The sequence below is a fragment of the Myripristis murdjan genome, chromosome 21 (genome assembly GCF_902150065.1).
Source record: "Myripristis murdjan chromosome 21, fMyrMur1.1, whole genome shotgun sequence".
Taxonomy (NCBI): Eukaryota; Metazoa; Chordata; class Actinopteri; order Holocentriformes; family Holocentridae; genus Myripristis; species Myripristis murdjan.
Window position 1 is genome coordinate 21,651,948 of NC_044000.1, and position 13,672 is coordinate 21,665,619.

Consider the following 13,672-nt stretch of genomic DNA (forward strand, 5'->3'; position numbering starts at 1 on the left):
TTAAAGTTATAAACTCTAAACTTGTGATCACAGCCCTCATCCGCTTGCTGTGCTTGCATGCAGTGGGATAGCAGGTGCAGAAGTCACCACAGTCCTACTTCAAGTGTGATTAGTAGGCTACTACAAATCACATGATAACCTATCACACCAATGAACTGAATTTTAGATGCAGCAGATTACTGCGTGTTTATTTTGACCACGGGGCAGCAAATTCCAGATGTACTTGAAATTATCAATGATTATTATCTTATCTCTCTTATTTGGAGCAATACAAGATTTTAAGAGACCTGTAACATTTGAGTAGTAGCCTTATAGCCCAGTTATCTGTTCTTCAAAGGCTTCCACTGTCCCCTAGCTCCTCCCTCTCTGTACCGTGTGACAACAACAACTCATCCACAGAGCGGAGCTGCACTTTTCAGCTCATTTTCCTCCTGTCATTCCTCCTCCTATCTTTGATCATTGTCCCGCCGCTCACAGCCCCCCCTAAACCCTCACTCAACACGCCTTTTTCAGCATCTCTTTTTACTTCCCAACTTATCTGAGGAGCTAAACTCCCGTGGATTCTTTCATTAAGGGGTTTCTCGGCAGGCTGGGTTTTATACTTTGAACTTCGGCTACTCTCTTCCCCCTCCTGTAGGTGACCATGGCCGTACCGGCTGCTCTGATCCCACCAACTCCTCTGGTCCCACCGCCTCCGATCTCGACTCCTTCCGCGACGACGTCCCCTCCGTCGGCAACTTCATCTCCATCTCCATCCCTGGCACCCCCACCCGGACCCGGACAGAACCTGTTCCGATCGGAGCTTCTCGGCACCAGCAGCCCGGGCATCCCGACCCCGACCGGGGCTCTTCCCCCCAGCAAACCCGTGTACTCGACCCCGTCGCCTGTTGAAAACACCCCGCAGAACAACGAGTGCAAGATGGTCGAGTTGCGCGGTGCCAAAGTGGCGTCTTTCACCGTGGACGGCTGCGAACTCATCTGCCTTCCTCAGGCTTTCGACCTGTTCCTGAAGCACCTGGTCGGCGGACTGCACACGGTCTACACCAAGCTGAAGCGGCTGGAGATCACGCCGGTGGTGTGCAATGTGGAGCAGGTCCGCATCCTCAGAGGGCTCGGCGCCATCCAGCCCGGGGTGAACCGCTGTAAACTCATCTCCAGAAAAGACTTCGAGACGCTCTACAACGATTGCACCAATGCGAGGTTAGTGGAGAGCTCTCTCTCTCTTTACGGTATTTTGGTTTAAATGTCTTTACGCCCGGTCGTGCGTAAAGGCGCAAGAGCAAGGAAGGGGGAGACATTTTTCCTTTTTCATGTACAAGACGTTCAAGGGATATGATTACACTATAGTAGCTTCATTTTATTATTTGCTGTTGTGATGTATAGAGTAGGCTGTGTGTGCGTGTGTAGGTCAAACTCTACAAGTGCCTTCAAACAACCAAGCATGTGCTCGTGGTTGCCTGTTGGATTGGACGAGGCCAGTGCGCATCGCCAGAGAAAAGTTTAGAGAAAGTTTTTAACACGTGTAGAGCAAAGCTGTGCCATGATGGATAGCCTGTCTGCCCAGAGCAAGTGAGTCGATAGCCTGGGCTGCACCACGACTGAGTTTCACAACACTGTTGAATAAACTTCAGGTAGACCCACCGCTATAAAGATAATTTCAGAAACAAGAGCCCCGGAGCAAAAACTGTCACCCTCTCCGTGAAGCATGCTTTACTATAATTCCACTCTAATTTAAGGCGACTATTAGCTGAACTTTGTTATTAAACGACTTTGAAATAAAACTAGGTTATGCCTTATTGTTTGCCCTTGCCACAGGGGCAGCATGAATTCAATTATGATAACTTTGCCTTTCCATAAGTAAACAAGGAAAACACAGATGTTCACAATTAGCACACCATAGATCACACATAATGCTTTCTTTCTAGCAGTTATTTCCTTCATACTGATAGTCAGGACACAAATTCATTAGGAAGTTACACTCTACAACCTACACAGTAGGAGAGTTGCTGTTAGAGGACAATTTTACATAAATGGCAGAAATAATTATCAGACTCACAAATTCATGCTATACCTCAAGTGAAGCAGTCTCATGGATGCAGCCTAGATTTCATTAATTTAATGAAATTACTGTACAGTTGGGGGGAGCAACTACAGAAGTGAAAATTAATGCATTACCCTATATTATTGAATTCAGTTTTTAAAGCTTTATGTGGGTTCACATGGAGTGATTTAAGTGGAGATCAATATTTGATTAAAAGCCATTTTTACTGTCCTGTTGCTTATATGCTTTGATGTATTGCCCAGCCTCACAGGATGGTTCAGCCTGGTCAAATTTGCCATCTTACCTGTCACTATGATTGATTCCATATTGATCTCTTACCCAGAAATGGGCAGGAAATGCAAATATGATGGAAAGACTCACATCAGAGAATAGCAGTAAACATTTTAATAGTCACAAGGTATTCTCAGGTTAAAACAAATAAATAAATAAAAATAACACAGCTTTTAGGTAAATTGTAATCTATAATTAAACTTACTGCAGACCTGACCGTTAGATGTTTTTTCTTGCATGTGCACATATATACATTCATACCACAACCATGGTATGACCACATGCATGCATGTGCGTGTACACACACACACACACACACACACACACACACACACACACACACACACACACACACACACACACACACGTACACATACACACACGCACACACACACACACACACATACACACACACACACAAACCCACACACACACACACACACACACACACAATGTCAAATAAACTAAAAATAATGCACTGAAAACAGATTTTTTTTTTTGTCGGTAGTACACAGATACACTTGAATTTAGCATGAATAATTTTTTTAAAAATGAAAGTATTTTTCTTGTCTGCAAAGTTCACTATCATAGTTCACTAAATGAAATAACATAACACATTTTGAAGAAGACAGAAAGTAACATAAAACTGTCACAAGCATGCTGTAGGGATTAAAATAAATTTGCAGGAATTGTTGAGATGAAATTCAGGTATTTTCTAATACTTTTATGTAGTTTGTCTGTCCTTCCTACCGGTACAATATTAGCCTACTTGCTTTTATTAAACACAGATCCCACTTTATGCTTGGCTCGAAACAATTGTCACCACATAGCCTACACATACACAGTGCTCATAACTATGCTGCAGCTCCATATTTCCATTCCAGTAGCAGTTGTCTCAACAGCTTACCTGTGCTTAAGCATAATTTACATAGAGCATCAGGGGAGCAAAGATCTCCTCCCTTCATATAGAGAAAGTAGAGAGCTGAACGTACTGTGGAGTGTCCCTCCTCTACAGGCTGGCGTGGGGCTCCAGGTGACAGAGTGTGTGGTTGAACTCTACGGGTTGTCAATGGGGGGATGGCCAGCGATGGGGTTAAAGGATAATGCAGTGCCTCGCGTCGCTTTAATGACGCTAAAGTGCTGGGCTATTACGGGCACATGGACAGGACTGTAATTGTCTCTGAAAGCAGCCAGGTTCTCTCGGTGTTGGGCTGAAATCAATCACTCAGACCCGGCCTGCCTGTCTGCCTGCCTGCCTGCCCCATTTGGAGAATTACATCATGGAACAGCGAGGCATCCGCTGGATAAGAGGCTTCTGTTACTTAGAAAGAGTTGATTTTATTTGCTGGGATGTGTGCTTTACACTGTCTGTCATTGAATTGCTGTTGACAAAATGATCAGTCTCAGTAAACAGGACACAGGTTGCCCTGTAGGCTAAAACGAGTTCCCTCTCCTAAGTCGATGTTCCTTTTTGTAGTGACTTATTGTCAGATAAAAAGTATCTCAGTGCACCAGTTAACCCTCTCAGGTTACACAACAGCGGTCTGCTGCCCGAGATTGTTTAGCTTTTCATCTCGCCCCTAATACCACAATGTTGCTTTACTCTTTTTATACAGTGGCAGAGTGATAACAATGAGGTGAATAATACTCCTGTACAATGGGTCTCACTATTTCACATGGCGTTTTTTTCCTCTCAGGGTCTATTGTGTTAAAACAACACCACTCTCATTTTACACACAGTGCGAATGTGAATAGCATCACAGAGCACCGGCGCATCCCGCTGTTTTAGTTTTGATGCGGACAAAAACAGACGCTAGCCAAATTGTTCCCCAGTATGCTTACTTTAGGGTCAAACTTTTTGAAGACATTAAACAAAAAAACAACGCTTTTTGGAACTGCTGAATGGGAGAATTTCATTTATTTGTTTTATTTTATTTTATTTTATTTTGGAGGTGCATCTAAAAATGGCAATTGTTTTTGAAGCCTTCCTTTTACATTGTTCACTGAGAGGGGTGTTGAGCTATGAGTCCTTTGCCTAATAAGGGACCCAGTAATTATAGTAATTATTGTTCATCTTTATAGATACTAGGGATATAGTCATTCTTGGCCCCTTCATTTTCTTAAGGACTCTCAGGCCAGATTAGCAGTGTTCCCCCTCGCTCCCAGACTGATCCAGGTTCAGTAATCTCCCCTACATTATGACTCTGGCCCTCCAGGAGCCCTCTGTTCCAGCTACTTGTTTTCCTTTTCATTTTCCCTGCGGTGGGATGGAGAAGGTTCTTATTGCCGTGTGACACTTGAACTCTGTGAAAGGTTATTATAACATGGGGGGCGGTGCAGAGATATCGCATATCTCATTGGTGTGCTTTGTGGAGGCAGGCTATCCGGTGCTGGGGCGCAGAAATGCAGCAGTTAATTGACAATCATTGTCTACCCCTGAAGGTTAACCACATGCCCCAGACAATGTCCCACCACTGGGAATGGGACGGCTTTTCACTTACATGCCCTTCTTAAATAGATTTCTCCGCTCGTTTTAGTCAAATAGAACTTCCTCTGAAATGTTACGAGTGACAGGTCACAGTGAAATGGCTTTTGGTTCAGCAAATATATCTAATTGATACTGATATGACAGTGCGTGTTATGAGAGCCATCACCTCTCTTGTTCTTATTTCAAGAGTGTTTATGCCTAAACACACATATTTGCAAATGACGGTAATTGTTTTGTTTAGCGCTCAGTGTGAGCTGCCACTGAGGGTGCCAGCTTGTCTCTCTCCCTCCTCTCCTCTGCTGAGCTCTCTTATAATATATTTGTTTTCTACAAGGCACGGATGTGTTTACAGGTACTCAGGGGAGATTTCTGGATTCCATTCAAATCATTCCCAGTCAGAGTGGGTGCTAAGATACCCGTCACCCAGCAACCACATCCAAGAGGGAGCTTGGGCGATAATAACTTCAAAAACAGAGTGACAGATGCCTGATTAGAGAGAAAGAGAGAGGGGGGGAGAGACAGAGAGAGAGAGAGAGAGAGAGAGAGAGAGAGAGAGAGAGTGTGAGAGAGAGAGAGAGTATGTGAGAGAGAGAGAGACGATGGTATACAAAACTGTTTAAAAATCCAAATTTATTCAGGTACTTTCTTGAAAGTCAAATTGGCACTTACACTGTGTGTTGTTTCTGTAGTAAAGGAAAAAAAAACATGCACGCATTTTGAAGTTTTCTTTTTACATTTTTAATCCATCAGAGGGGCTCTGCTAAATTTGATTAGGTACAGTACATGTGCTCAAATCAACTGTGCAGTTGGCAGATGGCGGCAAGGTGTTTTTTGCAAACAAATAGAGTCTCCTTGAAAATCACAATTGCTTTATTGACTTGACATTCATTCAGTTGGAACAAGTGCAAATTAAAACAGATCTTTTTTTTTTTTTTTTTTTTTTTTTAAGAATAATCCTGAGACTAACTCAGTGCACAAAAGCAAAATAAATTTTCTCATTTTTCAAGCCTATACACTATTTTTGTTATATCTTACATTAAAGCTCAAAACAGACTCCACTTGTTAAAGAGGCTTTGTTTAACATTGTCTAATATCATTTGTGGATTTAGAGGCCATTAGCATGGCAAAGACGCCTTTATTGCGAATTTGCCTGTTGGATTCATTAATTGTACAGGCTCCCATCTTATTTGCATGCCTTTTACTGGATGGGCATCAGCAGTAGAATCAGCGATGATTTTTGGGATACTTCTGCCAAATAACTTACTTTAAAATAATTCATCACCATCAGGTCTTTCCCCAGTGATCAATACATTCAAATGACCTATTTTTACTATCTTAACCAACCATGAAAGATATATCAGGGTGATTTTATAGACAACAGACTTAAGCAGTTTAAAATCCCTCTGTCAATATGAATTACCTAGCATATTAAACCAGATTTGTTAACAGTGATTTTGCCTGATGATTTTGCACCTGAGACTGATTGCCTGACAGGCCAGCAATGGATTTTGGGTCATTCTGATTTCCGTGCTCTTCCTTCCTCACTCAGCTCTCCCTAGCTTGTCTTTACTCACGGGCTCCTTCACATTACAGCGCATTTAGGGAGCATGGCGGAAGTCACTGGTGCTCGGACCAGGATGTTAAATGCAACTGACAGAAGTTAGAGGGAGCAGATGAGATTTCCTGATTGGAGAAGGAATGCAGGCCCTTGCTTGGCTCTGTCTAATATGGTCACATAGAGAAATTGATTTTCCTCAGAAATTAATTAATTTTTCATATAGCCCAAAGCTGGAGTTTAAAAAGAGTGCACACTTGCTGGTTTCCTATTTTCCCCCCTTTTTTAAAGAATTATTGCCTAATCATATTAATACTTTTGCCCCAAGGATGAAAAGATAATTGTACAAATGCATTTGGAAATATGTATCACTGAGTATTTATGATTAAATTATGCAAATAACTCCGCTCCCATCCTTCGTGGGCCCAGATTGTCTAATTAGGATTGATATGGCGAATAGATGTTGGGGAATCTGAATACAAGCATGTCCAAAGAGCAGAAAATTGAAAATGACAAGGCTGGAATCCTTAAAAAGTGTGTAGGTTTTTTTTTTCCTCTCGGTCTAATTCGGCGTAGCTGTATCAGGAGTTAATTTTCCCCGGCTTCATTTCTCGTCTGAGCTGACAGGAAAAGGAATCCATCAGGGAAGCAATCTCAGATGGGATTCCACAAATTTCCTCCACTTGTTTTTTCTCCCCCTCTTCATTTTCGTGGAGGCTATCAGGGATGAATCTTCTCCTGAGTAAACACGCAGATGTTATTCCTCCTGTATCAATGTTTTTGGAGCTCTCTACCCAATACAAGGGACTCCTCCTCAATAATTGGAGTATAATAAGAAAGGAATGTCATCCAACAAAAAGCCCCTTGTACCTTTGGAATTTCAGTGAAATAATGCACGTCACATTAGTCAAACATTTTCTTTATTTTAATAAAAGTAAGGAAACACATTCCAGAGGTGTGCCATCTCTCTCTCTCTCTCTCTCTTTTTTTTTTTTTTTTTTTTTTGCTATTTCTCTATTTTAAAGCACAAAAGAGAGAATTTGGCCTTTCTCATTATATTCAGATGATTTCTTGGGTCGTCATGACATATGAAGATGTTTTGAGGGGGTCATGTTGTCTTTTCATGCCAAGTTACTGCTGAAGAAGGAATACATGAAAAGAGTCCACAGTTATGAGTAATGTGGAACACTTTTAATTGCAAAATAATCAAATTTGCATCTGATCGGGCGCTCAAATAACCCACCTAAAAATTCCAGTGCATCCACAGAAAAAAAACATAAAGGCCGTTCTTGAAATACAAGATTTTTAATTTTTAAATCGGAATAGCCCAAATGACTTGACACACATACGCATGCTGACACACAGAAACACACTTTTCTCTGCATAAGGATTTACTTATTAGAGCAACAGGCGGCCTTCTTTGGAGAAATCAAATAATTCAGTGTATGTTGACACTAGTTTAGGCCAGTAGTTACATGTAATTTAACAACAGGCCTGCTCCTTGCTGCTCTCAGTGGTACATCACAGAGGAGAAGCCAGGGAGGAAATGACATCCGTTTCCCCTCTCTCTTCTTCTGTTGTTAGCTTCAGAGGAACGGCGCAGCACAGGAATGGCTCCAGTGCCTCCAACAGTATCTATTAAAGGGCTGATTGTTATCTAATCTTTACCTGGCGCTAGCTGGAAAAGCCCTGAAGCTAATGACACTTGAGACTAGCAGCACATTCTATGGCTGTTCAAAGCATCTGCTCAGTCAATACCTTCTGACGAAAAAACCAAGAAAAGGCCCCTAAAGCTATTTTTGTGAAGACTGAATTCACTCAGACACCAGAAACAGTTTATTCAGTCAATTTGTTGCATTGAATTACAGCTAACACTGTGCCTAAATGTCACAGGGATGACTTCCTGTTGAGGCAGCAGGCGAGAGACTTCCCTGATCAGATGTGTTTGGAGTTTTGGAGACTACAGTGGCCCGACCCTGATGGGTGTCAATAAAGCTGTAAAGAGAAATTAATACGGAAATAAACGATCTAAATTGAATACGGCGGAAAGTTAAATCAATATTGTTATATAATGGTTGTGCTGAGACTCGGTGCTGATGTCACAGTCAAAGTCGGCTTTTTATTAATTTTTTTTCTCAGTCTAATCTCATCTCATTTTATTGAATCTTGTAATATCAATGTATTGTCACATTAGTGTGCTACATTTTCTTTAATTGGTAAATTACTGGGTTAGATTATTCTCATAATAAATTTTCCAGTTATATCAGAACAGAGCATCTAAGGGGTAGCAGTGCTGGACACAGATTGGCAGCTTTTCCAGCTTTGTCTTTCAAACGATGAAAAGAAGAAGAAAAAAAAAAAAACACTGTACCATTACTAAATATGTTAATGAAAAATTCAGTGATAAATCATTGATAAATATTTCTCAAATTAGAAACATATGACAAATTCACCTTTTTTGTCAATGAGTTACATGGCCAGCACTGAATAAAAACTATATATATATATATGTGTGTGTGTGTGTGTGTGTGTGCGCCTACCTACCTAATGCCATACAAAAATTAATTCAATTTTAATAAAGAATAAATCAGTTTTTATTGTATCATTTGGGCAGCAACTCTGATATTTTTCAGCATTTCAGAGTAAACAAGGCTGCCTGTGCTAAAATACTGTAAAATGATAAGGTCTGCAATTCTGGCTGTTTTCCATCGAGATAGCCACACCCAGAGCTGCTTCCTGACGGCGTAGCACACCTGTAGAGGTTATGAGCAGGGTATCAATATCACCAGGTCAACACATTTTCATCTAACACTGACATCTCTCTCTCCCTTTTGCCCTCTCTCCTCTCCCTCTCTCTCTCTCTCTCTCTCTCTCTCTCTCTCTCTCTCTCTCTCTCTCTCTCTCTCTCTCTCTCTCTCTCTAAGCCTAGTGAGAATATCGGTGGGAGTCTTTATTGGTTGCAGCGCTTGGGTTTCTCTCCTCGCAGACTCAAATGTCACCGTCTCCCTGATGTTTCTTTAAAATCGCCTGTGCCACCACTTGCTGTGGCGCCCGGCTATTATTACCCTACTCTTAAAGAGTGACAGTCGGGTCCTCAGAGACGTGACACAAACCTCTGTGGAGGGAGCCGCAGTGCTGTGTCAAGCTAACGCTCCCAGCCAATCAGATAGCAGGAAGCAGGCCCGTGTGCACCCGGTATGCTGTGAGGTTAGCAGAAAAGTCAGAGGATGGTGGGATTCAATTTTGTACTTTCAAAACAAGGATGCCGCTCACTTCCGCTGTACAGGGCAAACATGTCTCGACAACCGAACGCTGCCACAGAAACTGCTGAACAGAAATTAAGTTGATGCACGAGAGGAATTACGTTTGCCATGATCTAAAGCTGTTTAGCTCCGTCCATGCGTGTGCTAATGCCTTGAAAGCAATGTGTTGTAACAGTTAGTAGATGTTTTCCTAGTAATTCCACAGTAGTGCAGAAAATACAGTGAGACATGTTCTCTATGGAAATAAACAGGGTTTTCATAATAAAGCGCCCCTCCGCTGCAATGGTCTGTCCACATACATTAACCCTGTGTGACTTTCACATTAGTAGTGTGTGTGAATCGGCGTGCGTGCGTGTTCAAATGTGTGTGCGACAGACTCTCTGTGTGTGTGTGTGTGTGTGTGAGCGAGCGAGAGAGAGAGGGAGGAAGAGGGAGAGTGTGAAAGAGAGAGAGACTCCCTTACACAACTTCACATATGAATGGTCTTGTGTGAAAAGGAGGATGAATTGAGTCAAGCTGACATAGCATGCCAATAAGCTTTGTCTCATTTCCAATGCAGTATTCATTTGTGCCACAGAGAGATTTATTGCATGATTGACAATTATGAGAGGGTGACCTAGTTCTTTGTGATGGAACAAAAATGGTTTTCATCAGTTGCCATTGCTGTCTTTTGCATTGTGTGTCTGTGTGTGTGTATGTGTGTGTGAGTGAGTGTGTGAAGCTCCCCGGTAAAGAATAGGATAGCCTCCACGCTATGAGATACTTTTCCCCCTCCAACTATTGAAACTCATGCATTTTTCTGGTAATGGCTTCATATATTTTGCATAGAATCACATCATCCACTATGTCTGTTCCACAGTAGAAAAAAAATGAATTTCCTACCCCATTAAGCAATGTGAGCTGTCCAAATGGATCACACTGAAGTGACATTTTTACGAATGCTCTTCAATCTCTAACTTTGGTGTGAGAATATAAAAGTAACGGAAGTAATTTTTTTTCTGTCCAGGAGCATATCCCGAACACATGCAAAGCCTTTTTTTTAACGCTCATTATTGCAATGTGCTATTGTCTGTATTATTGCCCTTACTTGATCGCCCAAATCACAAATACACTCATCCCTTTGGTAGGCAGAAAGGGACTTCAGTTGTGCTAAACATCTCCTAATTCCTTTATTCCTTTATGGTTCATTCTACCTGTCTATTAGCTGTGTGTTTGTCAGCGTGTGTGTGTATATGTGTACGCGTGTGAGTGTGTGTGTGTGTGTGTGCGCGCCCTGTGAAGCCTAGATTACTACGACTGTGAGGAGGAAGTCTCTGCTCCTCCTGGGACTCCTGCTTGACTGGCCCCACAAATGATACAAGCCAGGGTTTAGTTGGGAGTTAATATCCTGCAAAATTGTCCTGCACAGCCGCGGCAGAATGTGGATGATTAAATGACACAAGCATATCAAAAACATTTTTCTCAGACTAGTGGCTGTTAAGTGTCGCGCCGGTGCAGTCCGTCTCCCAAGGTTACCATTAAAAAGAAAAGAATATTCAGGGGAAGTGGGTGTCATTGAGCTGTGATTGTGTGTGTGTGCATGTGTGTTTTTGTGTGTGTGTACGTGCATCCCCGGGATGTTTCATGTAATGCCCTGTTTAAGTGGTAATAATATCTCAATAGGATTTCAGCGTCTCATTGAGAGGTTTGGTAGAAGGTTGAGAGGACATATGCTAATTCTGCCTGAGAAGACTTCTCTTTCTGGGAAACATATCCCACTAGATTGTTCCTTGTACGTTAGATGCCAGACTTCCCCCAGTGACAAAAAAAGGCTTGAGGCTCCAAAGCGATCCATTTTATCCTTTCCTTTTCAAAGGATGCAATGCTTTGTTTTAACCTCCGCAGGAAAGGAGATGAAAGGGAGTGTAATAAAGCCAAAAGGTCTTTCTGTAGTTATCAAATGGCCTTTCACTCCTGACCTTTAAGATGCCACAGTAGGAACGGGAGACAATGCTAGAAATACAGATCGGATTTCAGAGATCAAACATCTCTTTGTATAGTTTACTCCCTTGCATGGAGAAGAAAGAACAACCTTTCACAGTCTATAATTTCAATAAAAAAAAAAAAGAACAAAACAAAACATTTGGAAAAGAATGTGTTCTCACAACCGCCTTTTCCACTGCCTGTGCAGATCAAACTGTTGTGAAGTTGTAGTTTTGTAACAATGGATACATTTCAGTGCTGAGGCATTTCTTTCTTTCTTCCTTTCTCTATCTGATATCCTCTTGCCACAGCAATGGGCTTTGTATGAGGGTATTCATAGTGCGACCAGGCCCTTGAGTGTGTGCGTGTGTGTTTGTGTGCGTGTATGCATGCATTTACTGTACTGTGTGTTGCTCATTACATTATGTAATACGTCCTTGACAAAGAAACCTTTTATGCAGCTGTGCCACTTGCTATTCTTGTTGTTGCATGCCAGATAGGCTAATATTATTTCAATTGATGCTGTCCCCGCGAAGGCCTTTTAAAATGCATGATTAGACGGACCAAACCAAACTGAGGCACGGCCAAGCTCCCCAGTACAATTGCCGTGTGGCTGTAAGATCTCAAGTCCACATTACACTTCTATTATTAGCTCTTGGTTAATCTTTAGTGTTCGAGCTGGAGTTGCACGGAGGCCTTTCGGAAACTCAGTCCTAATGATCCAAATTACCCAGCTGCTCTGTGCATGCAGATATTATTTATTTCTGTGATCATTCCACAGCAATATGGCCTCGGTGACACAGTTTGTAGTTGATGATTATATGTGTGACAAGGGAGGTGCAGGATTAGGTCATTTGAAATGACAAGGTGCTGGATTGTAACGACAGGCCTACAATACCCAGCAGCCCCTTTTCCCTGTCACATCCATAGATAGGCTGACCAGGCACAGTGCTAATTATGCTCTTAGATGCAGACTGTTATCAGGATGCATGATGGCACCCAGCATTCCTATCATTCTCAGCATTCTATCGAGCAACACCCGCACTTTGAGTGTGGAGTGTCGGTGCCTGCGGACCCTGAAGGGCTCTGCGTGAGAGGCCCAGTGGGGGCCGTGCCGGGCTAGGCCTGTTGACAGCTCCTTGGCGCTGTTGTCTCAGCAGGAAGACATCAGTTGGAGCAACAGAGAGGCTGTGGATGGAGGCCGTCTGGTCAGCAGAGAGAATGGAGTTGGAGAAGATTAGGCTTCACCCGCGGGTCATTGTGTTCCCATAGCAGGCCCAAGCCCGTCGGCCTCAGTATTGTTAGAGGGAAAGGTCAGGTCCAAAGACCAGGCTAAGCCTATTAAACACCCCGCACCGCTTCTTCCTGGAAACCTGACTGCACTTTCTCTTAACTACCGAGGAGGGGAAAAATCAGCATTGAACAGCTGAGGTCGGCCACATCCTGATGTGAATTTGACATCACCGCCAACTGAAAAGAAGATTACCATACAATCATAGCTAAACATTATAATCATGCCTCTGCAGAGATTTCAGCACATGTTTTGACTAAAATCTAAAAAAAAAAGTGAGGCTCTAATTGTTTTAGAGAGCCCTCCAGTCGGTGTGCTGTATGCACATTAGGCTGCTGGAGGTTTGCTCTGACAGATCCTACCAGTGTCAAACAAATCCTCACATTTATATCCTCTCAGTGGTAAACGCTTATGTACTGCATTCATAAGGTCGTCTGAGCCCCAACACACTCCCATAAGTCTCCTTTAGCCGTAGTGATGGCTGGTGTCAGGGATGTCTGCTGAATGAAAGGAAACACAGGCAGATAGCGTTTGATCCGTGATGGAGATGAGTCCACATAGGAGTAGAGCTAGTGATTAATAATGGTGCGTCTGGGTAAAAAGGATGTCATCCCCCTGGCCGTCTAATGAAAGCTCTTGAACATATCTGGGAGAGGCGATATGTTGACAGTGGATGATGCAAATGAGGCTAAATGTGAGAGGAAACCTGAAATGAATCACCCTCATGTCTCTGTGGCGTTTGTGTGTGTGTGTGTGTGTGTGTGTGTGTGTGTGTATGCGC

General features: G+C 42.6%; 1 protein-coding gene across 2 annotated transcripts in view; it reads left to right on the top strand.

The window, feature by feature from the left end:
• The first annotated feature begins 344 nt into the window (after nt 1-344).
• Nucleotides 345-13,672, top strand: part of dachd (dachshund d) — a 91,808-nt gene continuing 78,480 nt past the window's right edge. For both annotated transcript variants that reach the window (XM_030081419.1, XM_030081420.1), the window contains exon 1: nt 345-1,200. In XM_030081419.1, coding sequence (XP_029937279.1) covers nt 644-1,200 — 557 coding nt within the window. In that variant the 5' untranslated portion in view covers nt 345-643. The remainder of the gene's footprint in view (nt 1,201-13,672) is intronic.